This window comes from Camelina sativa, chromosome 11 (assembly GCF_030686135.1).
Source record: "Camelina sativa cultivar CO46 ecotype springtype chromosome 11, ASM3068613v1".
Lineage (NCBI taxonomy): Eukaryota > Viridiplantae > Streptophyta > Magnoliopsida > Brassicales > Brassicaceae > Camelina > Camelina sativa.
Genome location: NC_141890.1, coordinates 7748303 through 7772782, shown reverse-complemented (window position 1 = coordinate 7772782; position 24480 = coordinate 7748303). Strand labels below are relative to the sequence as shown.

Below are 24480 nucleotides of genomic sequence, written 5' to 3'. Positions count from 1 at the left end.
ATAGAATACATATAACCAAATTAGCTAGCAACGCTTTTCCTTGTCAATAAAATCGAAGCTCGAATGCGAACATCAAAACACATTCAATGACTAAATGGAACACATCAATAAACGTTTCATGACAACGTTAGGACTTAGGACGGACCTATTGACTCCCTTCTTCGATCTAAAAAAAACTCATCTTAAACCTTTATTAGTTTATTATTTTTTGGACTGAAGACTAGTCCCAAACTCCCAATTAGGATATATATATTATATTTATTTATGTTTGTGTTGGCATAAAGATTTGTGACTAAAAACTATTGTCAAGAAAAGGAAACATATCTCATCCATTTTTTTTTGTTTTTACAAATGCTGCAGTAAAGTTTTAATTTTTTTTGTTTACTCCCTCCCTCTCCACTGGGTTTCTTCAAATTCAGTTTTTTTTCGGGATTCGTGCAAGTCGAGTTTACTTGGTTGAAAGTTTTTGGCTTTTGATTTGATTTGAAGTTTGTTTGCTGGTAAGTTTTTATCCTTTGAGATAGAGAGATGTCTGTAACTATGGTATGCTTCAAATTTTGCTAGTCTGATATAATTAGGGCTTTCGAGTGTTATAAAGGATTCGCCTTTCCGTCTTCTCTTTGTTGCATCGACGAACTATTAATTTGCTTCTAGTTCGTAGGTTGGATTCGTATCTAGTCGCTGATTTTTGTTTTCATTTCATTCAGATTTTGACCACTGGGGTGCTCAGGCTTTGAAAACTAGCTCAATCTCTCTTGGATCCTGAATGGTTTAATTATCTCAGTTTGATCGGTGAACGTAGAGCTTAGCCGCTTAGGATCCGTTTGGCTTTGTTGTTGGCTCAGATTAAAGTTTCAAGCTTTTCATTTCTTTAAGAATCTGTCCTTTGTATTTGCACGACTTGGTCTGTGTTTGCTCTCCTGGGGCATGAACAGAACGGTAGTCTCAGGAGCTGTCGAATCTAGTTTCTCTTTGACTGATGCTGTTGGTTCGGAAGCTCTAAATATGCAGAGGAGCAGTGGCATCAATAATAATAATATGCGTATCCCAACATCACCAATGTCTTTCTCCCCGAATAGCATTAACATGCCGGGTTCATTGGTTCTTGATGGGTCTGCTTCAATGCAACACTTACCTCAGCAGCAGCAGCAGCACCACCAACTACAACAGCAAGCTGGGCAAGGTTCAGTTCCAATGAGGGAGAACAGTTACTCCCATGTCGATAAGAAACCCAGAGTAGAAGTGAAGCAAGAGGACATGTTGCAGCAGCAGATTTTACAGCAGTTGATCCAGCGTCAGGACCCTATTGGAAGGAATCCGCAGTTGCAAGCTTTGCTTCAGCAGCAGAGACTAAGGCAACATCAGCAGATTCTTCAATCCATGTCACCCTCTCAGAGGCTCCACTTTCAGCAACAGCAGCAGCTGAGACAGCAATTACAGCAACAAGGCACTCAACAGATCCCTCCTAATGTACGTCCTTATGAAGTTGGCGTGTGTGCTCGCAAATTGATGATGTACTTGTATCACCTGCAGCAACGACCTGCTGTAAGCTCATACTAATCTGTGGACTTTTTAGCAATTTCATCACATCTATTCAAGTTCTAACCATTACTGATTCCTCTTTGTAGGAAAATTGCATTACCTATTGGAGGAAATTTGTGGCAGAATACTTTTCACCTCGTGCAAAGCAAAGGTTGTGCTTGTCACAGTACGAAAGTGCTGGGCACCATGCCCTTGGCATGTTTCCACAAGCTGCTCCGGTCAGTTTCTTCTTTGCTCTGTGTTTTTTTTTATCTTTTATGATATTGATGTTTTGTATCTCTGTATCTTTAGCCATATATAAGTTTACTCCACCTCACCTGTACTAATTATGAATTTGACTACACTGAGTTTGTTCAATTAATAAGTCAATCATCTCTCATTGTATTTGCAGGATATGTGGCAGTGTGATCTTTGCGGCACCAAGTCTGGAAAGGGATTTGGTAAGCGAGTTGCAAATTTCAGTCTTGTGTGTACTGTATCACTGTGCCTTCACTTGAGCACAATGAAGCAACTTACATATGCTAATTGTTCTCTTTTATTGTTTAAAACTCCGATAATTGTTTTAAAAACTCTCCCGTCAAAATAGTAGCTAAGCACTGTCATCTTCTTGTTTTGCAGAGGCAACCTTCGATGTGCTTGCCAGACTTATTGAGATTAAATTTGCGAGTGGCATCATTGATGAGCTCTTATATCTGGACCACCCACGAGAAAACAGATTTTCCAATGGACTGATGATGTTAGAATATAGAAAAGCAGTTCAGGAAACTGTACACGAGCAATTTCGTGTTGTCCGTGAGGGCCATCTTCGCATCATATTCTCTCAAGATCTGAAGGTATCTAGAAAAATTCTCTGGTTCAAAATTGTGGCTGTCTTCCAGTTTTCTCTTCCCCTGCCTATTCATCGAAGAACATGAAAGCAAAGAAAAGAAACAATCAACAGTGTGCTAATGCTTAGCTAATCTTGAATTTGCTTCTTTCTAGATACTGTCTTGGGAGTTTTGTGCTCGGCGTCATGAAGAGCTTCTTCTTCGCAGACTTATTGCTCCACAGGTCCTATTCTAACTGCATGGCCCTTGTTTTAGTTATTCGGAGCTTAAGAGATGTTTGTGGTCAACTGTATATCTGTTTTCCTAAAACCCTTGGTTATGAATTTGAGGATGGCCAATAAAACCATGTTTCCCTAAACAGTTTGTATTAAGTGCTTATCTTCTGGTTTCCTCTGAAATAGAGCATAAAGTAATTTTACTTCAGAACAGACATGCTGCAATGGTGTTGGCAAGTGTATTGAAAAGTTAGTATTGGTCATGCAGGTGAACCAGTTGCTTCAGGTTGCACAGAAATGCCAGAGCACGATTTCAGAGAGTAGTTCAGAGGGAGTTTCTCAGCAAGATTTACAGTCAAACAGCAACATGTTAGTTGATCCGTAACACTTAATATACCTTTCTACAACCAATAATGTCGATGCAGACTATTCTTTTATTGTCCATGTTCTGGCATTTGTTTCTAGTGCTCGATATCATTTCCGGGTGCTAATTTGTGTCAGGGTCTTGGGAGCAGGACGGCAGCTAGCAAAGTTTATGGAATTACAGTCGCTGAATGAGCTTGGCTATCCAAAGAGATATATCCGAACTCTACAGGTACTCATTTCCTCCTTTCCTAGCTGTTATCTTTGTATTTGTATTGTAGCCTAACTCATTGTGACTGACAGATATCTGAAGTTGTCAAGAGCATGAAGGATCTGATGAATTTCACTGGCGAGCACAAAATTGGCCCTATTGGTAAGTCTAGTATTCCGATCTACATCATTCTTCTTAGACCAAAAACGAGGTTTCCCCTCTGGTGTAAATTTTACTCTAATAATACTGATTTCTGCAACTCCCCAGTTGAAAGGCTGTGTTTGATCTGGTTATTGAGTTTCTGACTGCTGATGTCCCTTATGCAGAGGGGTTGAAACAGCTTCTGGAACAGACGGCAACAGTGAAGCTCCAGAGACAGAAAATGCAAGAGATGGAGGAGTTTGGGAGTAGTGGAGCTATGAGTGGGCCAGCTCAAGCTCAAATGGCGTTATCCTCAGGAGCGATGGGCGGCTCAACTGCCAACAACAACTCCAATGATCACCATCAAATTGTTGGTCGTGGAGCTATGAATGGCTCATCTCAAGCGGCAACAGATCTGACCAACTACCAAAGCATGCTTATGAGACAAAATGCTATGAATAACCCAAACTCATATACGGGCAAACAAGAGGGGTTCTCGAGTCAGAACCCTACCCCAAACTCAAACCAGAGTCCATCTTCGTCGTCCCATCAGAGGCAGAACCTAGCTACCAGTGGATTTCCCAGCTCTCCTCAAATGCAACAGCAGCAGCGCGCCATGAATGACGCTCCCAACATGCTTCCTCAGAATCATCCTCATCATTTGCAATCACCACATTCACATGGTAACAATCAGGAGCAGCAGATGCTTCATCAGCTGTTGCAGGAGATGTCTAAAAATGGAGCGAGTGTGCAACAGCAACAAGCCTTTTCGGGTCAAAGTGTTAGCAACAGTAACACTGAGAGAAACACAACTGCATCTACTTCCAACATCTCAGGAGGAGGCCAAGTACCAAGCCGCAACAACAGTTTCAAAGCAGCATCAAACAACAACTTTCATTTGCCGGAAGATATATCGGTTCCAGAACTACCTCGTGATTTCTCAGAAGATGGCTTCTTCAACAACAGCGATATCTATGGTGGCTTGTAATATCCAAGCAGAACAGAAGCATTGTTACTTTGACATAACACAGTGAAAGAGAATTTAGGGTTTATTCTTCTCATTTAGGTTGGTCTTTGTATAGAAACCAAAGAGATATGAGACCAACGAAGGAAGATTTGTGGTAACTTCATAGGCACTTTAGCTTCATCTCCTTTTCCCCTTTTAGTGATTGTGAGATGAAATCTTAGATAAATGATTTCTGCCAACACTATCAAGTAATCTTATTCTTTTTTTTTTTTTTTTTTTTAATGCGTTTTAACAATCTGTTTATACTTTATAGAGAGGTTTTTTTAAGGTTCTCATCCTTTTACGGATTCTAAATAGTAACTACTTGTTTATATTTTTATTAGTTAACAAAAAAATGAACCCTCTGGAATATGCCATTAAAACCTTAATCTGATAAGTTATATATTTGCATAAAAACATGCTTGTATGTGCATTCTATGGTAATGTTTTTCATTTTTCTTATCGGAGACCAACTCTACAGAAACCAGTTTCTTTAAGTTGAAGAGCCACTCTACAGACAAATCCACAATGATTCGATTAATAGCATACAGCCATACACGATAAAAGAGGACATAAAACTTTTAAAAAAGGCTCATGAGTAGTTCAAGTTGTGTTGCAACTTGTTATGTTTTAAGTTTTTTTCATACAACTTATGAGCCCCTTCAAGATGATGATCTTATCAGCCCATACAGAACCAAATCTCACTTTGGTAGGGGATGTAAAACCCTATTTGGATCAACAAATAAGACTCTATACTATATTAAGTTTCATGACTTCGAACTCATCAAACCCATCGACAAAGTAAAAGCATTAAAAAGAATAAAATCGCTTGAAAGTGTCTGCAGAAATAATCTTTAGATTACATCTTTACCATCTCTAAAAGGGAACAAATAAGATGCTAAAAGTTCCTATAGATAAGTTACAACAAATCACAAATACCTTCATCGGCCTCATATCTCTTTGGTTTCTATACAAAGACCAACCTAAATGAGAAGAATAAGCCCTAAATTCTCTTTCAATGTGTTAAGTCAAAGTAACAATGCCTCTGTTTTGTCGGGATATTACAAGCCACCATAGATATCACTGTTGTTGAAGAAGCCGTCTTCTGAGAAATCATGAGATAGTCCTGTAACCGATATATCTTCTGACAAATGAAGGTTATTGTTTGAGGCTGCTTTAAAACTGTTGTTGCGGCTTGGAACTCGGCCTCCTTCTGTGATGTTGGAAGTAGAGGCAGTTGTGTTTCTCTCTGCGTTACTGTTGCTACCACTTTGACCCGAAAAGGCTTGCTGCTGTTGCACACTTGCTCCATTTTCAGACATCTCCTGCAACAGCTGATGAAGCATCTGCTGCTCCTGACTGTTACCATGTGAATGTGGTGATTGCAAATGATGAGGCTGATTCTGCGGAAGCATGTTGGGAGCGCTCATGGTTCGCTGTTGCTGTTGCATTTGAGGAGAGCTGGGAAATCCACCTGGAGCTAGGTTCTGCCTCTGATGAGACGACGAAGATGGACTCTGGTTTGAGTTTGGGGAAGGGTTCTGACTCGAGAACCCCTCTTGTTTGCCCGTATTTGAGTTTGGGTTATTCATAGCATTTTGTCTCATAAGCATGCTTTGATACTTGGTCAGAGCTTCTGCGGCTTGAGCTGAGCCATTCATAGCTCCACGACCAACGATTTGATGGTGATTATTGGAGTTGTTGTTGGCAGTTGAGCCCCCCATCGTTCCTGAAGATAACGCCATTTGAGCTTGAGCTTGCCCACTCATAGCTCCACGACCAACAATTTGATGGTGATTATTGGAGTTGTTGCCAGTTGATCCATTCATCGTTCCTGAAGTTAATCCCATTTGAGCTTGAGCTGGGCTATTCATAGATCCACTATTCCCAAACTGCTCCATCTCTTGCATTTTCTGTCTCTGGAGCTTTACTGTCACCGTCTGTTCCAAAAGCCGTTTCAACCCCTCTGCATAAATGACATAAGCAGGCATCACATAACATTCACAACATTCATTCAGAAAATCAAAGAGAACATTTTCACCAGGAGAGTTACAAAAATCAGTAGATATTTCAAGTGAAAGATACACCAACGGGAAAATTAGTAGACTTACCAATAGGGCCGATTTTGTGCTCGCCAGTGAAATTCATCAGATCCTTCATGCTCTTGACAACTTCAGATATCTGTCACATGCAATGGCTCAATATTAGGCCTTCTTAGGTCTTCATATACAAAATTAGTAGCTAGGAAAGGAGCTAATGAGTACCTGCAGAGTTCGGATATATCTTTTTGGATAGCCAAGATCATTCAGTGACTGTAATTCCATGAACTTTGCCAGTTGCCGTCCTGCCCCCAAGACCCTGATACACAAATTAGCACCCAAGAATGACAAAGAGCACTAGAAACAAATGCCTGAGAATCGAAAATAAAAGAATAGTCTGCAACCACCATACAGGATGTAAAAAGGAAAATAAGGATCAACTTACATGTTACTATTTGACTGTAAATCCTGCTGAGAAACTCCCTCTGATCCACTCTCTGAGATCGTGCTCTGGCATTTTTGTGCAACCTGAAGCAACTGGTTCACCTGCATGACCAATAATAAGTTTTAGTACACTTCTTAACAGCGTTGCAGCATCTACAAACATCTGTTTTGAAGTAAAATTACAAACTTTGTGCTCTAATTCATAGGAAACCAGAAGATAAGCACATTACACAAAATGTTTAGGGAAACATAGCCACACAGTTGACGAGAAATGTCTTTTTGTAAAGTTAAGTTCATAATAATTTACGCAAGGGTTAGAATAAAACCTGCGGAGCAATAAGTCTGCGAAGAAGAAGCTCTTCATGACGCCGAGCACAAAACTCCCAAGACAATATCTAGAAAGAAGCAAAGTAAAGTTAAGCACACTGCTGATTGATTTTTTTCTTCTCTTTTCAAAAGTCTGAACCAGAGAGTTGTTGTAGATACCTTCAAATCTTGAGAGAATATGATGCGAAGATGGCCCTCACGGACAACACGAAACTGCTCGTGTACAGTTTCCTGGACTGCTTTTCTATATTCTAACATCATCAGTCCATTGGGAAATCTGTTTTCTCGAGGGTGATCCAGATATAAGAGCTCATCAATAATACCACTTGCAAATTTAATTTCAATAAGTCTGGCAAGTACATCAAATGTTGCCTCTGCGGATTAACACGAGAAGTGACAGTTAGCTACTTCTTTAACGAAATTGCTTTAAAACAATAAGTTACGTTTAAAACAATAAAAAGAGAGCAATTAGCATGTGTAAGTTTCTTCATTGTGCTCAAGTGAAGGCAGAGAAATATAAGTACACACAAGAATGAAATTTGCAACTCTCTTACCAAATCCCTTTCCAGATTTGGTGCCACAAAGATCACACTGCCACATATCCTGCAAACAAAATGAGATGATGGACTTATTAATCAAACAATCTGTGTACTGCAATGAAATTGATAAATAGTAACGTTTATATGGTAAAAGATACAGAGATACAGGACATGAATATCATAAAAGATCAAAAAACACAGAGCAAAGAAGAAACTGACCGGAGCAGCTTGTGGAAACATGCCAAGGGCATGGTGCCCAGCACTTTCGTACTGTGACAAGCACAACCTTTGCTTTGCACGAGGTGAAAAGTATTCTGCCACAAATTTCCTCCAATAGGTAATGCAATTTTCCTACAAAGAGGAATCAGTAATGGTTAGAACTTGAACAGAAGTGATGAAAATGTTAAAAAGTCCACAGATAAGAATTAGCTTACAGCAGGTCGTTGCTGCAGGTGATACAAGTACATCATCAATTTGCGAGCACACACGCCAACTTCATAAGGACGTACATTAGGAGGGATCTGTTGAGTGCCTTGTTGCTGTAATTGCTGTCTCAGCTGCTGCTGTTGCTGAAAGTGGAGTCTCTGAGAGGGTGACATGGATTGAAGAATCTGCTGATGTTGCCTTAGTCTCTGCTGCTGAAGCAAAGCTTGCAACTGAGGATTCCTTCCGGTGGGGTCCTGACGCTGGATCAACTGCTGTAAAATCTGCTGCTGCAACATGTCCTCTTGCTTCACTTCTAATCTGGGTTTCTTATCAACATGGGAGTAACTGTTATCCCTCACTGGAACTGAACCTTGCCCAACTTGCTGTTGTAGTTGGTACTGCTGCTGAGGTAAGTGTTGCATTGAAGCAGACCCATCAAGAACAGATGAACCAGGCATGTTAACGCTACTCGAGGAGAAAGACATTGGTGATGTTGGGATACGCATATTATGATTATTATTGATGCCACTGCTCCTCTGCATATTTAGAGCTTCCGAACCAACAGCATCAGTTAATGAGAAACTAGATTCGACAGCTCCTGAGACTACCGTTCTGTTCATGCCCCAGGAGAGCAAACACAGACCAAGTCGTCCAAATACAAAGAAATGAAAAGCTTAAATCTTTGAAAAGCCGTCCTCTCAGAATCTGAGCCAAAACGGATCCCAAACTGCTATGCTCTATTCTAACCGATCAAACTAAGATTATTAAACCATTCAGGATCCAAGAATTACAGAAAGATTCAGCTGATCGAGCTGAGTAGTCAAAATCTGAAAGAAATGAAAACAAAAATCAGAGACTTTAGATATACAAATCCAACAAAACAAAAAGCCCTAATTATCAGACGAGCAAATTCAGCAAAAAAAAGGATACAACTTACCAACAAAAGACTAAAACTTTGAATCCAATCGGGCAACTCAAATCAAAACCCAGAAATCAACTTGTCAAACGAAATGGACTTTCACAATTCCAAAATAAATAAAAAGATCAGAAATTTTTGAAGAAAGAAACCCAGTAGAGAGGGAGAGAGTACACAAAGAGAGAATTTAACACTTTACTGCACCATTCAGCGATGGAAAAAACCAAAAAATAAAAAGAAAAAAAATCGGCAAAACCTGTAGAAAAAGAAAAGAAAAAAGAAAGAGAGATTTTTTAACTCCTTCCTTTCCGTTTCGAAGTTTTTAAGTAATATTTAGAATAGTTTAGTATTTTATATTATATAATATTATTTTTGTTTGATTAAATTTATTAAAAATAAAAACTTTTTAATTTCTATATTTTAGTTAAAAAATTTTATATTTTAAAACGGAGAAAATATTATTTTTGGGGAGGGACTGCACAAATTTTATTTTCGCAAAATTAAAGAAAAATCAATGTTTAAATACTATACTTCTTCTACCATAGTCAAAAATGTAAATGTAGTTACTAACCTGAAATTAAAAAAAAAAATTCAATCTCAATTCACAAATTAAGAGACCTGTAGTTGGGGGAAAAACTATTTAGTACATTGCATTATTTAATTATAAAAGACACTCAAAATGTTTGACCGTAAAAAAACATAGAAGAACCGGTAATAACCGACTATACCGGTCAACAAGCTAAGCGTCACCGACCTCGTGGATCAAAAGACACCGACACGTGCTGATGTGCTAATAGATCTCGTGGTTAGGAGTGGGACAATAGATTCGTGTTATCATATGAATCGTTCGATAAGATTCAAGTGGTGGTATAACATTCATGGAGGAGAAATGAGAGATCATATAACACTTTTTTTTTGAAATTTTAAATAAAAATTGTAATTAGTCAGAAATCTACAAAAATAAAGGAATTTAGAGTTACAACTAAGATTAATGTTAAGAGTGAAAGTCTATCATCATATATTTCCAATCAAATTCTGCCGTGTCATTGTTTCTTAATTATTTTAATTGTTTTTTATTTTTATTTTTAGTCAATTCATCAATGTGGTTCAAATTAATGAAATTTTGTATTGTTAAACAAATTTAGCTGATAATGTTTTTTTTCTGCATTTTTGAATACTTTGGAAAAAGGTCTTTTAACATAAAAAAATCTGTACATTAAGTTTGTGGTAAAAAAATAAATCTGTAGGAAAAAAATAAGTGTGAGAAAACAAATCTACCGAACAAAGAAAATCTGTGGCAATTTCATAAAAGTCTGTAAGATATGTTTTTGGTAGACAAAAAGTATGCGACAATTTCTAAATCTGCGACAACGTAATAACAAATTTGGGGCGAGAACAAATCTGTGACAAGTTTTAAGAATAAATCTGTGGTATAAAGAACAAATGTGTAAATCAAAAACAAATCTGGGATAACTATGCAATAAAATCTGTCACATATTTGTCTTACATATTTATTTGAAATTTTGCTAAATTCATGTTTTGTCCATAAATAACAGCAGTTTTTGTCACACAGACATTAAAATTTTATTGGTATTTTAGTAATATTTTCTTTTTGCAACAAAGCTTATAAAAGGTATTATAGAGAAATAAAAAAAAAACGAAAAACATCCTAATTATTTTCTAAATATATAAGTTACTATAGTTATTAATTCCAATATATATGGGTCATTATCACACCAAAATATATATATATATATATATGGGTCATTCTAGTTATTTTCCCTATTCTAATATGATCTTCTTATAGTTAAAACTTGTGTTTGCTACAGTTTAGTAACATCGTATTCTGTAGTGTCAAAAGGTTCATTCTGAGGTTTGAATCAACTAGAGGACAAAGATGGCTTTCCCGGTGATATTGCATCCGAATCACCATCAGCTGTTTCTCTATCCGAGCCAATAACACTGGGAGCTTTTTGTGAGATTGTTGCCTCGGATTTAACAATTCTGGCACCATCATCCACTTCTGCATCTTTACCATAGAAAGACCCAGAGGATCTCAGCTCCTTTACCATTCGAAACTCGTCATAGTGTACCCGTCTATGCTCTTTGAAACTTTCATTTTTCTCAATCTCAGAATCTGCAGTTGCACAAAAAACATAGATTAAGATTTTATCTAGGAACCAAGAACCTGATGAAACTACGAGTCATGCATCTTTGATCTATTTATTTGGTTTTGTAAATAACCTTCATATTCATCCATTGGATCTGTGTCATCCTCGGACCAGCTCCAGCCACCAGACTCGGATCTCTGGCTCAAAGTTTTACTGGAAGAAGCTACATCATTCAGAGCTTTCCTTAGTTCTTCCGCACGATGCATTTCATCAACACAGTTGTCAAATGATCTTCCTCTAGGAGACAGAGAACCTGAACAAAACCAACCCAGAAAGAAAAAGAAATCAGAATTTTGTTCAGGTCACTCTTCCAACTAGACTGACACCATTTCAAATTTAACCAACATGAAGCATATACTGTAGGTTATGTTTGTGTTATTTATTTTCCTCTGTATAGAGATGGTGACTACTATTTTGTATTTACTATATGCCAGTATTGCCAGAAGCATATATGTAGGCAAACAATAGAAGAAAAAAGAAATCCAAAACAGAGAGATGGACAAACCATCATCATCAATCATGGGGTGATACGGTGTCTTTGGTTCGGTAATCTTCTGCCTTACAGGTTTGTTGGATTCAATTTCCACTATATTAGCTTCATCCCATTGTACACGTCCCCTGCCATAAGAAATGTATACACTCAACAGAGAAAATAAGTGTTACTAATAGCTGAAAACAAAGATAATGTGCTGCAGCCTGAATTGTACATATAGTAAACATCCTGAGATAAACTAAGCATGATCACCTAGCCAATACATGAGCCTTAAACCAAGACAAAGGTGAAAGATTCCCTAACTCTTACTTTATTCAATCCTGATGAAGATCATGCTATACTCTATCAAGTCAAAAGTGCATACCAGAATTCTAATAAAGAGTCTAACTACTACAAAACAAAAAAGGTGAAAAGAAACAGGGAGAAGGAGAAACGTACTTCATCTTGAGTTGATTATATACTCTTATCCAGGAAAATATAATAGTTCACCTGACTGCAACATTAAACATATATTTGCTTATCTTTAATAACAACATTAAAGAAAATTAACGACAACCTCAAAGATAAATACTACTACAGGCAAAACACCAATTTATCCTCCATCGACATAAAAACACAGAGAAATTGGTCCCTGAAACCACAAAAGACTAATCCTCGACCAAAATCCAAACACACGGAACGGAACATATGTTATTCGACATCAACACCAATCGGTACTTGCTTCGATTTCTAAGATGAGAACATCGTAGCGATAGATTTGCCTTTACCTCTATGAATCCGATTCTTTCTCTTCTCTTTTCCAACTTTTGTTGAAAATGGAAAGTTTTTCTCGTGGCGAAGAGAAGAATCTCATATTTTAACCCCCGCCCTTGGCCACGATGGACACACGCTCGATAGCCGTCCGTGCATTTGACTTTGACCATAATAGATGCTAATGTTAGCCACGTGGGATATTATAATCCCTTAGATTCGACTATTCCACGTTTGGACTGGTTCGTACAAAAGGTAAGGGTACTTCTGAAATCTTCTTAAAATGTCAAAATGTCAAAATGTCAATATTGACCTACCTATTCCACAGCTACAACTTGCCTGCACATGATCAAAACCTTGCAGGGGCTAACATGCTTGCTATTAGAGTAAATAACATGGAGTGTGTTTAGTTTGATTTTGCCAAACTTGCTAACACTGATTCTTCTGCAATCTTCCACGCACGGTTTAAAAACTCGAATGATTTCAAAAGGTTCTCTTCAGAGAGAGCAAGTTTCAGGTCTGCAAAGAAGTCATCTAAACCAGAAACAGATTCTTCTAAGCTTTTTGAATCTTCACGGTCACCATGTACTGGATCTTCTTCATGACCTTTTCCTTCTCCGAGTGATTCCATGCGTGTGTTTTTCTCTCTTGCACGTACCTCAGCTTCTAATTTTGCAGCCATGGTTATGGCTCGACGTATACACGATGGAGGTATCTGCAGTCAAGTATAGATGTGAGTTTAGCTTCATGAGTGGACCAACCATAGCCATATATATCAGTAACTGACGCATGCATTGATCATCTTTAATTTCTTTAATTAAGGCCTCTTCTAGGATGTGGCCTACCTATGCTACTCATTCTGTCTGTCAGATATAAAACTTATGTATGATGTATCTGAAGCGAGTTTACCTGGGCAAGCTGAGCAACTTTAAAACCAAAGCTCCTGCTGCAAAGACCACGCACAAGTTTATATAGGAAGGTCACATCATCATGATCAAAACCAATTTTATCCTTCTGCGATGTCAGATACGAGACATGGTATGTCCCAACAGCACCTGGTAATCCGTTACTGATCTCAGCTATTTCAGGGTAATGCGTGACAAAAAGAACCAAACATCTCTTTTCTGCTAGGAGATGTTGTAATGTTGCATAGGCAATGGCTACCCCGTCGTGTGTGCTAGTGCCTCTCCCAAGCTCATCTATTATAACAAGCGAACGAGAAGAGCAGGTTCTGATTATGTGTGACGCTTCACTTAATTCTTCCAGAAAGGTACTTCGGCCATGCTGGATACTGTCTGAAGCACCCATCCGAGTGAAAACACCATCAAGAACGTGCAGCTTGGCGAATGAAGCTGGTACGAAGGAACCAACCTGGGAAACCAAAGGGAGTAATCAGAATCATTTAGCATTAAACATACGTAGGAGATTTTGGTAAGGCATAAGCTTATACTGTTAATATCTATGTTACCTGAGCCATTATAGAAATTAAAGCAACTTGACGGATATAACAGCTCTTTCCTCCCATGTTAGGTCCGGTGATAATTTGGCAGTATTCCCCTTCTGCATGCAAACTTGTGTCGTTTGGGACAAAGTTATCTTGTAATATAGTCTCCAATACCTGGGAATTTTTCAAAACAAAATGATTGATACATTTCCAATTTAATTAAACATAGAAAGAAAGAGAAAAAGAAGTGAGAGCAGATGCATACAGGATGACGACCAGACTGTATGTTTATCTCAACTGGTTCACAGTCATCCACAAACACGGGACAGACATACTTCTGCAGAGGCATAAATTTGAACGAAGTTAAGAATTGCAAAGCCGTGACTACAAGCACATATTTTGTAGTTTGTTCCTTCAACCTTGTTTCTAGATAGAGTTGCCAGGGAGTGCAAACAGTCCAGCGCAGAAAGAGCTTGAACGGCAGCCTGGAAATCTGTATAGTATCTACTGAAACTCTTGAGAAAACTATCCCACGAAGCTCGGTTCACAATGGCAAGATGTTCAGTTGCTAGAGCTAGCTCATCCAACCCAGCTACTATTTCTGGGGGATGATATCGAATAGTCTTTTTGGTGCTATTTACTTTCACCCAATTCACAGGCACCTTGGCATCAACGGGCAGCTGTACAAAGCCTTTGCTTCAGATCAGAAATAAAGGTCCACAACTTTCAAAGATGAGAGAGTATTATACACAAAAATTAGGTTCATAACTGTGAGTATCTCAATGGATATGTGCACGAGAAAGAAAGTGAGAACAGTAAACACAAAAAGAAACTAACACAAGCTACCTTCTTGATACTTATTCTTATCCTGAAACATGACGATACTTTTGGGATTCCTTTTAGGTGCAATTTCAAAACAAATCAAGAAAGCTGCACTCTTGCGGTAAGAAAGCATAAGAAAATTACAAGTTTCTCGAGAGGGTACCTCTATCAAATGTGTGATCCCGGACACTTGAAGAAACTCCAAATTTCGAATTGCGAGTTTCTTGCGAAATATACCTATCGAGGAATCAAGTTTTTCCCTGACGATTAAAACTGCTTGACGAGCTTCAGCTAGCTATGCATAGCAAATAACAGAATTGAGTTATGGACCATAACATCGTCACTACTCAACAATTGATTCATGAAAAAAGCAAAGAAGATTAAGAAAAAGAAGCTGTGTGATGCATAAAACATACCATTAAGAGGAAAGTAAATAATATCAATTTCCATAGAAGATACAAACCTCAGGAAATTGGCCACTGGACGTGATTAGTATGTCGAGCAAGTCTCCTCGAACAGCCCCTTCCTTATTCAGGGCAGAGAGAAGTTTTGCGGCATTGTCAACCACAGCAGGAGATGAGACAACAGATATCAATTTTCTTAAAAGAGAAGACTGCACAGTTGTGGATTGCGTAGTCATTCCACAGTCTTGCTTTATGCCAAGCCGCTGAAGTTGCTTCCCCGCAAGTAAAATAGCTTCCATAACTGCGATGAACTTGTCATCCAGAAAGCTAAGAACCATCAGACCTCAGGTAAGGAAGAGGGTTAAAAAGCAAGAGCTAGTTAACAAAAAACATGGAAGTGAAGCAAAACTCGTATAACTCTTAAATATTTTTCTGCTCTGCCCATTATTTCCTTCCTAATCAAGATAACTGAGAATTGGCACGTTGAAGTTTATAGCTTTCCATATGACTATGTCTATATAATGAAAACCAACGAGAGGAAAGAGGACAGGATACTGAACAATGGTGCTATTAGCCTATTACTATGAAACACATATATTTTTGACTAGAAATCGCGAAGAGACCATCCTCTGTATTATTTTTTAACTCACTTCAGAGGGGCTTTTTATGATTAGACTTGGTCAGTCAACATACATGGTGGCAGTTTAAACTATTTCCATGGACAAAATTATTACAGTATTGCACTATATGAGAATTTAACTAACTTTAGACAACACAAGCACGAATAAAAGAGGGAAAAGGACAGGCCAAGTATCACCTCTGTGGCTTTAGCAGTCCGATGAAAGATTCTTGTTATTCCACGTTGAATATCAGATGATCTAGACAAAGCTGTTAAGACTGAGGAGAGAACGAAATAAAACTCAGGTGATACAGTTGTTCTCTCAGAACCTTCTTCCACCAACTCATCGCTGTTCTGGGAAGAACTATGAGATCCCATGTATGCAGCAATCTCAGAAACAGCATCAAGGCGAGCAGATATCAGATTTCTATTGCAAAGAGGATGAGTCACCTGTTGAAATGGAAGTGCCCACAAATTATGATAAGAGGTCTTTCTAATTAATTTCCATACCACTTAGCAAAAACTTCATGAAAACTCTGAGGGGTAAGTAGAAATCTATGTCCCTTTCAAGAACTGAAAGATGCCAGTAAATTATTTTTTCTTTATTATAAGACGACAAGTTGGTACATCAGCAATGACTTGGAATATCTTTCGAACTCCAAACACTTGAAACAAGACCAAACGTACAAAGCTTTACAAAAATCTAAGAAGAAAGGATATTATGTCTTACCCAGTGTCTAAGAAGCCTGGAACCATATACTGTAAGAGTGTGATTCATATTATGGAATAAGGAGCCAGATTCCGATCCATCTGAATTATTTCTCACAACCTGAAAATAGATAAAATTTCTTATAAGGGAAACTCAGTTATGATACTTCGAAATGGCTGAAATAAACATGTGGCACGCTAAATAAAGCAGAAAAGTACCTCCAACTGTTGCAGCGTATTGGCTGAGAGAGTCATCTCTGTGCTGCTTGACAAAGTGCGAAATGAAGCCCCCTGGTAAAGGATCCTTTCTAATCCAAATTGCTTGAGATGGCAAAATGTCAGGGCAAGAGCTTGAACAATCAGATTTGGCATGTTCATAATTGTCTGCAACATTAACAAAGGAACAAGTTAGCAGGAATTGTAGCAAGCCTTTAAGAAAAGAAAAACTCTTCTTGAAAGCTAGATGTGTCTATTAACAAGTCCATGTTAACAGAGGATCATCAAAATCAAATAGAGAAAAAGCTTTTAGAAAATCAAATGATGTACGTGAACTGTCAAACAAGACATTCCTTCTTCAGCAGCCTCCACCTTGACTTCTTTATCATCTACTAGGTTGTTTGCGCTGATTTTTTCACATAATGAAATAACCTCATCTACTGCACTACCACTGCGGAAACGATCCAGTGATGCTCGTTCCACTCGAACATTGGAGGTAGGTCCAGCATGTGCCAACAAAAACTGCCAAACAAAGATACCAAACGATCATCTATCACAACATGTATGCACATACCCCAAGAAGTTAAAGTCTTCTAAACTAATCTACATAGAGATTATACACACATAGACAGAGATTCTTATGTCAAACAGTTCATCATGAAGGATTCAGCTCACAATAACTCTAGATAAAATCTGGTAAAACCGATTGAGGAGCTAAAGTGTTCAAAATTAATCAAGAATGCTTAAATTAGTAACATTTTACTCATACAGAGATAAAATTTACCTTCTCAGTTTGTTGTGAAAGAGGCTGGCCAAGCAGCAACTCAGCTGGTGACAAGCTCAGAATCACAGCCTCTAACCCACTCCTCATGAAATTATCATTAAACTCTCCATAAACAACTTCACCAGTTGAAATTTCAACGCCAACAATCCCAACTCTAACATCAAAACTCATTTCCACACCACAACCATATGCCTCCGGGTTAACTCTCTCATCCACAACACAAACCAAAAAATTACTCTGTGCACCAAAACCTTCTTCACCAACGCAACCACCACTTATATTCTCAGCCGCTTCAAGTGTGGCTTTAGTATATAACGCCGATAGTCCCCGGAAAAAAGGACCTCCCCGGTTAGCACCGTGGGACTTAATAGCTGCAGTTTCAGTCTGCTTCACCACACCAATCTTGTACCCTGCATTCACCAATCTCCTCACATGAAAGTTCAATCGAAATGTTGGTATACTCGCCGTCATGAAACTATGATCCATATGAGCGTAAATACCCAACACGCGTGCTGCAATCCCAGCGTCTTCTCCGAAGAATCTGTACCTGTAACCAACTTCAACCATCAAAACCACGTCTGGGTACTTGCTCTTTAGCTCCACCACCTGCTGTTCCAAAGGCGTGTACTTCCTCGCTGATGATGACGTTTCGGGAACAGATTCCTCCGGCGAGGGTTCAAGAAATCTCTGGAGAAACCTTCGGTGTAAATCAGGGTCCTCGGGTATGGGGTTTTGAGTGTGAGGAGAAAGTTTAGTCCTTTTGGGTGACGCGGCGGAGAGGTGGTCGGAGAGAAGCTTACGCTTTGAAGGAGAAAAAGAGACAGTGGCGGATATCTTCGGTGCCGGAGACGATGAGTCAGCCACCGGAATCGGTTCCTGAGTCGGGGATTTGGGTTTGGGAGCGAAGAATCGAGAAATCGTCTGCTGCTTTTGCTTGCCCATATTTGCTTTCTTCATAGTAAGAGAAACTGGAAGGTCGTGGGTGGCTATGGCGAACTTGGGTTTGCCAATTTTCGCGCGCTTCTTAGGTTGATTGATACTAAAAAAACACTAAACCGACCACCAAGAAGAAGAACCACTGATACGGCATTAAGCAAAGTGACGAAGGCAGGGGGTTCTTATGGGCCGGGCCGGGTCATTAAAATGGGCCTGAAGTGTTAAAATATATTAAAAGAGTCTACGGTTGAGAGAGACGGTGTCATTAAACTTCCCCGACGACATTACTCCTCTGTCACCGTCGCCGCCGCCGATCGATATAGATCGAGAGAGAGACAAGGGGAAGAGAAACCGAGCGGTTTTGTCTGAGTGGATTTGGGTTAGAGAGAGACACAGAGAGAGAGATGGCTATGTCTCAGGTGGTGAACACGTACCCGCTTTCGAACTACAGTTTCGGAACTAAGGAACCTAAGCTGGAGAAGGACACCTCTGTCGCCGACCGACTCGCTCGTATGAAAATCAAGTACGTGTTGCCTCTCTCCTTCTTTCTCCTCTTTGTTTTATTTCTTCTTCTAGTAGCTGCTTCTGTAGAAGATGACAAAAAATTTTTAAAACCCTAGAACGTTCCAGCCTTTACATGCTTTTAGATCATGATCTCGCTGATTTGGTAAACAATTTGAGGTTTTTTATAAGTGTGTCTGCGTATCTGCGTTCCCTCGCTGCTTCTGAATTGTCTAGCTTCTCCCTTTGCTCAGCTGGTGAGCTTTAGATTCGTCTTTTAGAATGGCTAAGGCTTGTTTGATTTTGTTTATTCTCTGTTTTTTTTTTGGCTCCTTAACAAACATTGTTATCATCTCTTAGCCATTTTACGCAACTATAACTTTGTTCATACTCTAGAGGAACTTTTTAAGAGAGATCTGACTTAGTGAACAAAATAAATTTATAGGCTGTTTAAGTTTCCACTGATTGATTTGAGAAGGGAACAGCTTTTTGTAAGTAAAAAGTCTCATGCTTTTTGCTTGAATAATTGAAATCTGGAATTCTATAGTTCTAACTTAAGACATTCTTGGAGTCTGATGACTAATGTATCTCTTTCTTGATTTCTTACCGGTGTGTTGCAGCTATATGAAGGAAGGCATGAGGACTAGCGTTGAAGGGATTCTACTGGTATGATAATTTTTTATCCTACTAGTTATCAACATCGTCTGTTGTTCTCTCTGTGTTTATTTCTGTGCTGTCTTAGAATCGGTGGAACAGTTATGTGGGTCATGAATTGTATGGCCACATTGTCATATGCGTAATACCACTCAAGTGTCAACATATTTGTACTTTATCTTATCATTCTCTGTAAAGATACGTTCTCGACCCAATTATTATTTGAATCGTGCATAAATATAGAAGTGGTTTGATGTATGCCTGGAGTCATCTACTTCCTTTTCTAGTTGCCATCTCCAACTCAGTTTTGTACTGTTTGGGTAACCTTTTATTCCCAAAAACTAATGGATTAAACTGCTCTTAATAAAATCACAAGCTTTATGGATCCAATGAAATTTTGGTAAAACTGACTGAATAAAGTCATAAAAATGAACTTTTAGTACGTCACAGGTTTTGGACGGTGCCATATAGCAGACATATTTGATGTATCTTGTTGTTTCATTTCTTAATTTGTTTATGTGCACCCTTGCCCTTCTAAGCTTTCATTTTTTCTGATGGAGTATCATCTGCTTTACATTCACTCTCTCATTTCTTGAGATCGTTGGAAACATAAGATGTTGTTTTGACATCCTTCAACCTTATAAACTTATAATTCACAGTTACAACTATCTTGTTGGTGTATAAGTTAAGTAGATAATTGACATTACCTATATCTCTCTAACCTTAGGACTGTTCTTGATACCTTATGCTGGTAAACCTTTCAGGTACAAGAACACAACCATCCTCATATACTTCTCCTGCAAATTGGTAACACATTCTGCAAACTTCCAGGTGGACGCCTGAAGCCGGGAGAAAATGGTATACAATGACCATCCGTTAGTAACACTTTCTATACTGTTGTGAGTTACTTGGTTGCTTAAGTTTTAGATGTACTATGTTGTGTCTGCAGAAGTTGATGGCCTGAAAAGAAAGTTGACCAGTAAGCTTGGAGGCAATTCGGCTGCACTTGTACCTGACTGGAAGGTATCATCCTGGTTTTTCCTCTATTTTTTTGACTGATAGTGACCAGATATAGGTATAGATAGATGCCTTACAAGAACTAGGTCGGTGTAGCATGTGCTTGCTCTTAATGGAAACGAGAACAATTCAATATAGAAATAGTTTTGTCATTACTCTTAGCATGCCAGGAATTAGGGATTTATACAATGAAACAAAGATAGGTCTGGGGTCATTGATAGAGGTTATATGTTTATTTCTTACATGAAGAAAGAAGACTGCCATGAATTGATACACGTCTGATTGCGTTATATGTCTAGCAATGTCCCTGATCCGTTGGTTTTTTGATGGGTTTTTTCCCCCTTTAATAGGTAGGAGAATGTGTTGCGACATGGTGGCGTCCGAACTTTGAAACCATGATGTACCCGTATTGCCCTCCTCACATTACGAAACCAAAGGTAGTAAAAGAGAACACAATCTAGCTTTTCAACTTTCCTCTTGTATCCTTTTCCTTATATCTCATTTTTTTTTTTGTGGTATGGCCAGGAATGTAAGAGACTCTACATTGTTCACTTGTCTGAGAAAGAGTACTTTGCTGTGCCCAAAAACTTGAAACTCTTGGCCGTCCCTTTGTTTGAGCTCTATGACAATGTTCAGGTTTTACTTTTATCAAGACACTATTATTAACCTTTGGAAAATGGGTTTTGCTACAAAATTCTAAACATATGCTCTTTTCCTGTAACAGAGATATGGACCGGTTATATCAACCATACCCCAACAGCTATCCAGATTTCATTTCAACATGATTAGTTCGTGATTCTGCTCGGTGTGTTGAAGAAGAAGAAAGGTATCAGATGCTAAGTTACTTATTAGGTACGGTAGAGAGCTGTGGCTACCGATTTAGAGATGAGATTTTCGGATGATGCGTGTGGAATTATTTACATTATAGACTTGTTGGATTTATTATGTATAACTGGTTCAAAGTTTCAGCACAAACAAAAAAAAAAGAAGAAGAAATTCATAAACATGTGTTTCATTCAATGTTAAATGATATTTCTATTTTAATGCTATGTGTATGAGAAATGAAAGACAAACTAGGCCATGTTCAAACTACTTTTGTTGGTGGTATACGAAATACCACACCGGTAAGAAATCAACAAACTAACTAATGACAAATACTGTATGTTGTTAACTTTTATCACATCATATACCACAAGGCCGGAATGGTCGAAGTAGGAGAAGTTTTGTGGGCAAACATTAGGTCATCATAACATTAGTCGTGTTTCATTGGCGATTAGTTTGACGGCAAATTATATTTTATGCGATCAAGACGACCAAGACAAAATAGTCATTTCTTTTTTTTTGTTTCTCTCTCAGTTTTATCTACTCATCATTTTCCACAGGCCAATAGAGCCAACAAGTAAAATACAAAATCAGAGTATATTAAAATCGCGACAGGGCCATTTCGATCGGGACAAAAGGAATTCATATTGTTTTAAAGTTAACAAATAACAATATTCCTCAATTACTCTTATTATTGGTCCACTTGTCCGTGAAAAAATGTTATTACTTTTGTTCTCTAATCAAGAAAAACAACATCGTGAGAGGAAAAGAAACATCCAATGATGATTACTAATTTACTAGCAGCAAATAGGAGCTCAATGTTGACTTCACTACATATATTTAGAATTGAATTTATATAATTCAGAAAAGAAAAAAAAAGAAAAAAGCTCTTAATTATTATTTCAAGTTGTACTTGCTTTATCAAATGCAATTTGGCTGCTTGCTAATGATGCTTTACGAAAAAGATTAACAGATTGGATGATTCTTAATAATCATTATTTCATCATTATTCACAAATCATTGAATTGAATCAGACAGATTATTCCACCATGATGAAGTTCCTAACAAAGAAAAACTCATTGACGCGATTTAAAATTAAAGAAGTCGGCCATATAAAATTCTTGCCGACATTTTGAGAGTGTTTTGGATATGAAGATGTTATCTGATTCCTCAAGACACCGTCCATTGTAAATGTATAACTCACATATAACATATCTTATAAACATATTTCTGTAACTATGAAACAACCGAGTTATACCCTTTTGAGTTTTGACAGTTTTGTTTCTATTCTTATGTTATACTAGTTTGACATTTTGCACATCTATTTTAAGTTAATATCGTCCATTGTAACTCACTTTTGATATCTCGAGATCACGTCTCACGTTAATGTTCCATGCATCTATTAGAATTATTTCTAGTGCTTAGATCACGTCTCACGTTAAACTTGCTCATTTGGTCATCTCTTTTGACATTTTTTTGCAACTATATATCTTTGTTCGTGTCTATAAAACTCCAGTAAAGTAAGTATAAGTAGAAACGAAGAGTAGCAAACAAGAAATTGCAAAGATTCTTCTTCCTTTTTTTTTTCATGTACGTAGGAACCTTATAATGTACTGCATATCAATAATTAATCATTTTTATCCAAGTAGACTTTTGCTACACATAGTTAATCCTTACATATTCCATTATGAAATTTCTCCCTCACTGCTTATACAAATGCATACAATTATACACATAAGATATTCACAAATAAATATCCATAAAAAAATCATTAAAAAATACAATGTATACATGTCAGTTGTCTTTTACTCTAAACAGGCCTATTTGGTCATTTCTTAACACTAAGTATGTAGGCTCTATCTGTAGACATTTTGGTGATATATGTTGTCTCAATCATCATAATATTGAGACATGTTTTCTTGTATCAGGGACAGCTTTAATTGAGACGATAGAGTGATGGCGAAGACGAAATCTGGAGAGAAACAGAGGAAAGGGTTATGGTCACCCGAAGAAGACGAGAAGCTAAGGAGTTGCATCCTCTCTCATGGTCATTCTTGCTGGACCACTGTTCCCATCAAAGCTGGTCTCTCTTTTCATCTTCTTCTGTACTAGTTTGTCAGCTACCAAATTATTACTTAATTTAGTCAACTTTGGTTTGATAGGGTTACAAAGGAATGGGAAGAGTTGCAGATTAAGATGGATTAATTACCTAAGACCAGGTTTGAAGAGGGAAATGATTAGCGCAGAAGAAGAAGAGACCATCTTGACGTTTCATTCTTCCTTGGGTAACAAGTAAGCATAACCCCAAGACCTAAACCTATTGTTTTTAGGATGCTAGTTAAAAGAGAGACTAATGATAAAGGTGTATTTAGGTGGTCGCAAATTGCGAAATTCTTGCCCGGACGAACAGATAACGAGATAAAGAACTATTGGCATTCTCATTTGAAAAAGAGATGGCTCAAGTCTCGGAACTTGCAGCACCCAAAATTTATATCCTCTTCTTCTTCTCCTTCTTCATCACTTGTTTCTTGTGGAAAAAGAAACCCGGAAACCTTGATCTCGAATCATGTGATTTCTTTCCAGAGACTCCTAGAGAACAAATCTTCATCTCCATCACAAGAAAGTAACGGAAATAACAACTATCAAAGTTCTTCTGCTCCTGAGCTTCCAAGGCTTTTCTTCAACGAATGGCTTTCTTCTTCGGATCCCCATACCGATGATTCCTCTGTTTTTACAGACTCTAAGCACAATCAAGCTCCAAATGTCGAAAACAATGTCTCAGATTATGAAGAAACAAGTGATGTTGATCGATTCCATTACAACGAGATGATGATCAACAACAACAACTGGACTCTTAACGACGTCGTGTTTGGTTCCAAGTTTCAGAAGCATGAGTCTCAAAGAGAGTCCTGAGATTGTAATTCTTCTGCTAAATTCTTTTCTTCATCAACAGCGCTCTAATGTACTGTCAATCATATTTATAAGGGAAAACGAAACTTTACGGTTGACCAAAAAGGGGAAAACGAAAGTTAGAAAAGTGTTCATTTTTGTCTAAATACTTTGTCACCAATTAGGAGACGCAAAGCTCGTGAAAGTTAATGAATATTCCCACTCAAGTTGTTTTTTTGGCTCAAAATGGGTTG

General features: G+C 38.1%; 6 protein-coding genes across 16 annotated transcripts; 3 read left to right on the top strand and 3 right to left on the bottom strand.

Annotated features, from left to right (window-relative positions):
- Nucleotides 1-81: 81 nt before the first annotated feature.
- LOC104727754 (putative transcriptional regulator SLK3) lies at nucleotides 82-4620 on the top strand. The gene is made up of 10 exons (XM_010446828.3): nucleotides 82-500; nucleotides 708-1545; nucleotides 1629-1760; nucleotides 1934-1982; nucleotides 2161-2375; nucleotides 2524-2592; nucleotides 2853-2953; nucleotides 3086-3179; nucleotides 3251-3320; nucleotides 3485-4620. Exons 2-10 carry the CDS (start codon nucleotides 928-930, stop codon nucleotides 4285-4287), a joined length of 2151 nt encoding a protein of 716 aa, XP_010445130.2. The 5' UTR covers nucleotides 82-500; nucleotides 708-927; the 3' UTR covers nucleotides 4288-4620.
- A 495-nt stretch (nucleotides 4621-5115) lies between these two features.
- Nucleotides 5116-9324, bottom strand: LOC104722415 (putative transcriptional regulator SLK1). Its single transcript, XM_010440567.3, has 10 exons — nucleotides 9018-9324; nucleotides 8089-8907; nucleotides 7874-8005; nucleotides 7670-7718; nucleotides 7275-7489; nucleotides 7115-7183; nucleotides 6790-6890; nucleotides 6570-6663; nucleotides 6417-6486; nucleotides 5116-6271 (listed from the first exon to the last, which is right to left on the bottom strand). The coding sequence occupies exons 2-10, from the start codon at nucleotides 8698-8700 to the stop codon at nucleotides 5367-5369; spliced, it is 2247 nt and encodes a 748-aa protein (XP_010438869.2). The 5' UTR covers nucleotides 8701-8907; nucleotides 9018-9324; the 3' UTR covers nucleotides 5116-5366.
- Nucleotides 9325-10769: 1445 nt separating this feature from the next.
- On the bottom strand, nucleotides 10770-12573 carry LOC104722411 (protein phosphatase inhibitor 2). Of its 3 annotated transcripts, none has more exons than XM_010440564.2 (5): nucleotides 12428-12573; nucleotides 12099-12153; nucleotides 11673-11785; nucleotides 11241-11420; nucleotides 10770-11133 (listed from the first exon to the last, which is right to left on the bottom strand). In XM_010440564.2, the coding sequence occupies exons 2-5, from the start codon at nucleotides 12101-12103 to the stop codon at nucleotides 10877-10879; spliced, it is 555 nt and encodes a 184-aa protein (XP_010438866.2). In that variant the 5' UTR covers nucleotides 12104-12153; nucleotides 12428-12573; the 3' UTR covers nucleotides 10770-10876. The 3 variants fall into 3 exon arrangements, with proteins under 3 accessions (XP_010438866.2, XP_010438865.2, XP_019088595.2); XM_010440563.2 differs by having other exon boundaries at nucleotides 11673-11806; nucleotides 12428-12567; XM_019233050.2 differs by lacking the exon at nucleotides 12428-12573 and having other exon boundaries at nucleotides 12099-12238.
- A 97-nt stretch (nucleotides 12574-12670) lies between these two features.
- On the bottom strand, nucleotides 12671-18875 carry LOC104722413 (DNA mismatch repair protein MSH3). Of its 9 annotated transcripts, none has more exons than XR_015571702.1 (13): nucleotides 17908-18471; nucleotides 17408-17817; nucleotides 16954-17145; nucleotides 16627-16791; nucleotides 16430-16528; nucleotides 15898-16149; nucleotides 15140-15391; nucleotides 14840-14971; nucleotides 14274-14550; nucleotides 14120-14191; nucleotides 13879-14028; nucleotides 13320-13781; nucleotides 12671-13125 (listed from the first exon to the last, which is right to left on the bottom strand). XR_015571702.1 is itself a non-coding variant. In XM_019233049.2 (13 exons), the coding sequence occupies exons 1-13, from the start codon at nucleotides 18362-18364 to the stop codon at nucleotides 12817-12819; spliced, it is 3213 nt and encodes a 1070-aa protein (XP_019088594.2). In that variant the 5' UTR covers nucleotides 18365-18875; the 3' UTR covers nucleotides 12671-12816. The 9 variants fall into 9 exon arrangements, 2 of the variants coding, with proteins under 2 accessions (XP_019088594.2, XP_010438867.2); XR_015571701.1 differs by having other exon boundaries at nucleotides 14274-14545; XM_019233049.2 differs by having other exon boundaries at nucleotides 14274-14534; nucleotides 17908-18875.
- LOC104722414 (pre-mRNA cleavage factor Im 25 kDa subunit 2) lies at nucleotides 18732-21559 on the top strand. The gene is made up of 7 exons (XM_010440566.2): nucleotides 18732-18866; nucleotides 19465-19510; nucleotides 20263-20356; nucleotides 20448-20521; nucleotides 20866-20952; nucleotides 21041-21151; nucleotides 21240-21559. The coding sequence occupies exons 1-7, from the start codon at nucleotides 18748-18750 to the stop codon at nucleotides 21309-21311; spliced, it is 603 nt and encodes a 200-aa protein (XP_010438868.1). The 5' UTR covers nucleotides 18732-18747; the 3' UTR covers nucleotides 21312-21559.
- Nucleotides 21560-23204: 1645 nt separating this feature from the next.
- On the top strand, nucleotides 23205-24473 carry LOC104722410 (transcription factor LAF1-like). Its single transcript, XM_010440561.3, has 3 exons — nucleotides 23205-23420; nucleotides 23500-23629; nucleotides 23710-24473. Exons 1-3 carry the CDS (start codon nucleotides 23294-23296, stop codon nucleotides 24248-24250), a joined length of 798 nt encoding a protein of 265 aa, XP_010438863.1. The 5' UTR covers nucleotides 23205-23293; the 3' UTR covers nucleotides 24251-24473.
- The last annotated feature ends 7 nt before the right edge of the window (nucleotides 24474-24480 follow it).

What these genes read in the sequence shown, in the direction of transcription:
- LOC104727754 (XM_010446828.3), top strand. Translation starts at nt 928, where the DNA reads ATGAACAGAACGGTAGTCTCAGGAGCTGTCGAATCTAGTTTCTCTTTG. An exon ending in CAAGTCTGGAAAGGGATTTG is followed by an intron (nt 1,983 to 2,160) that starts GTAAGCGAGTTG and finishes CTTGTTTTGCAG; the next exon opens with AGGCAACCTTCGATGTGCTT. An exon ending in TTACAGTCAAACAGCAACAT is followed by an intron (nt 2,954 to 3,085) that starts GTTAGTTGATCC and finishes AATTTGTGTCAG; the next exon opens with GGTCTTGGGAGCAGGACGGC.
- LOC104722415 (XM_010440567.3), bottom strand. Translation starts at nt 8,700, where the DNA reads ATGAACAGAACGGTAGTCTCAGGAGCTGTCGAATCTAGTTTCTCATTA. An exon ending in CAAATCTGGAAAGGGATTTG is followed by an intron (nt 7,490 to 7,669) that starts GTAAGAGAGTTG and finishes GTTAATCCGCAG; the next exon opens with AGGCAACATTTGATGTACTT. An exon ending in GCAGACTTATTGCTCCGCAG is followed by an intron (nt 6,891 to 7,114) that starts GTTTTATTCTAA and finishes TTGGTCATGCAG; the next exon opens with GTGAACCAGTTGCTTCAGGT.
- LOC104722411 (XM_010440563.2), bottom strand. An exon ending in CCCCATGATTGATGATGATG is followed by an intron (nt 11,421 to 11,672) that starts GTTTGTCCATCT and finishes GGTTTTGTTCAG; the next exon opens with GTTCTCTGTCTCCTAGAGGA. An exon ending in TCCAATGGATGAATATGAAG is followed by an intron (nt 11,134 to 11,240) that starts GTTATTTACAAA and finishes GTGCAACTGCAG; the next exon opens with ATTCTGAGATTGAGAAAAAT.
- LOC104722413 (XM_010440565.2), bottom strand. Translation starts at nt 18,364, where the DNA reads ATGAAGAAAGCAAATATGGGCAAGCAAAAGCAGCAGACGATTTCTCGA. An exon ending in TGTCTTGTTTGACAGTTCAC is followed by an intron (nt 16,792 to 16,953) that starts GTACATCATTTG and finishes TTAATGTTGCAG; the next exon opens with ACAATTATGAACATGCCAAA. An exon ending in CAACTCTATCTAGAAACAAG is followed by an intron (nt 14,192 to 14,273) that starts GTTGAAGGAACA and finishes ATGCCTCTGCAG; the next exon opens with AAGTATGTCTGTCCCGTGTT.
- LOC104722414 (XM_010440566.2), top strand. Translation starts at nt 18,748, where the DNA reads ATGGCTATGTCTCAGGTGGTGAACACGTACCCGCTTTCGAACTACAGT. An exon ending in GCGTTGAAGGGATTCTACTG is followed by an intron (nt 19,511 to 20,262) that starts GTATGATAATTT and finishes TAAACCTTTCAG; the next exon opens with GTACAAGAACACAACCATCC. An exon ending in CTCACATTACGAAACCAAAG is followed by an intron (nt 20,953 to 21,040) that starts GTAGTAAAAGAG and finishes TGGTATGGCCAG; the next exon opens with GAATGTAAGAGACTCTACAT.
- LOC104722410 (XM_010440561.3), top strand. Translation starts at nt 23,294, where the DNA reads ATGGCGAAGACGAAATCTGGAGAGAAACAGAGGAAAGGGTTATGGTCA. An exon ending in CACTGTTCCCATCAAAGCTG is followed by an intron (nt 23,421 to 23,499) that starts GTCTCTCTTTTC and finishes TTGGTTTGATAG; the next exon opens with GGTTACAAAGGAATGGGAAG. An exon ending in CATTCTTCCTTGGGTAACAA is followed by an intron (nt 23,630 to 23,709) that starts GTAAGCATAACC and finishes AGGTGTATTTAG; the next exon opens with GTGGTCGCAAATTGCGAAAT.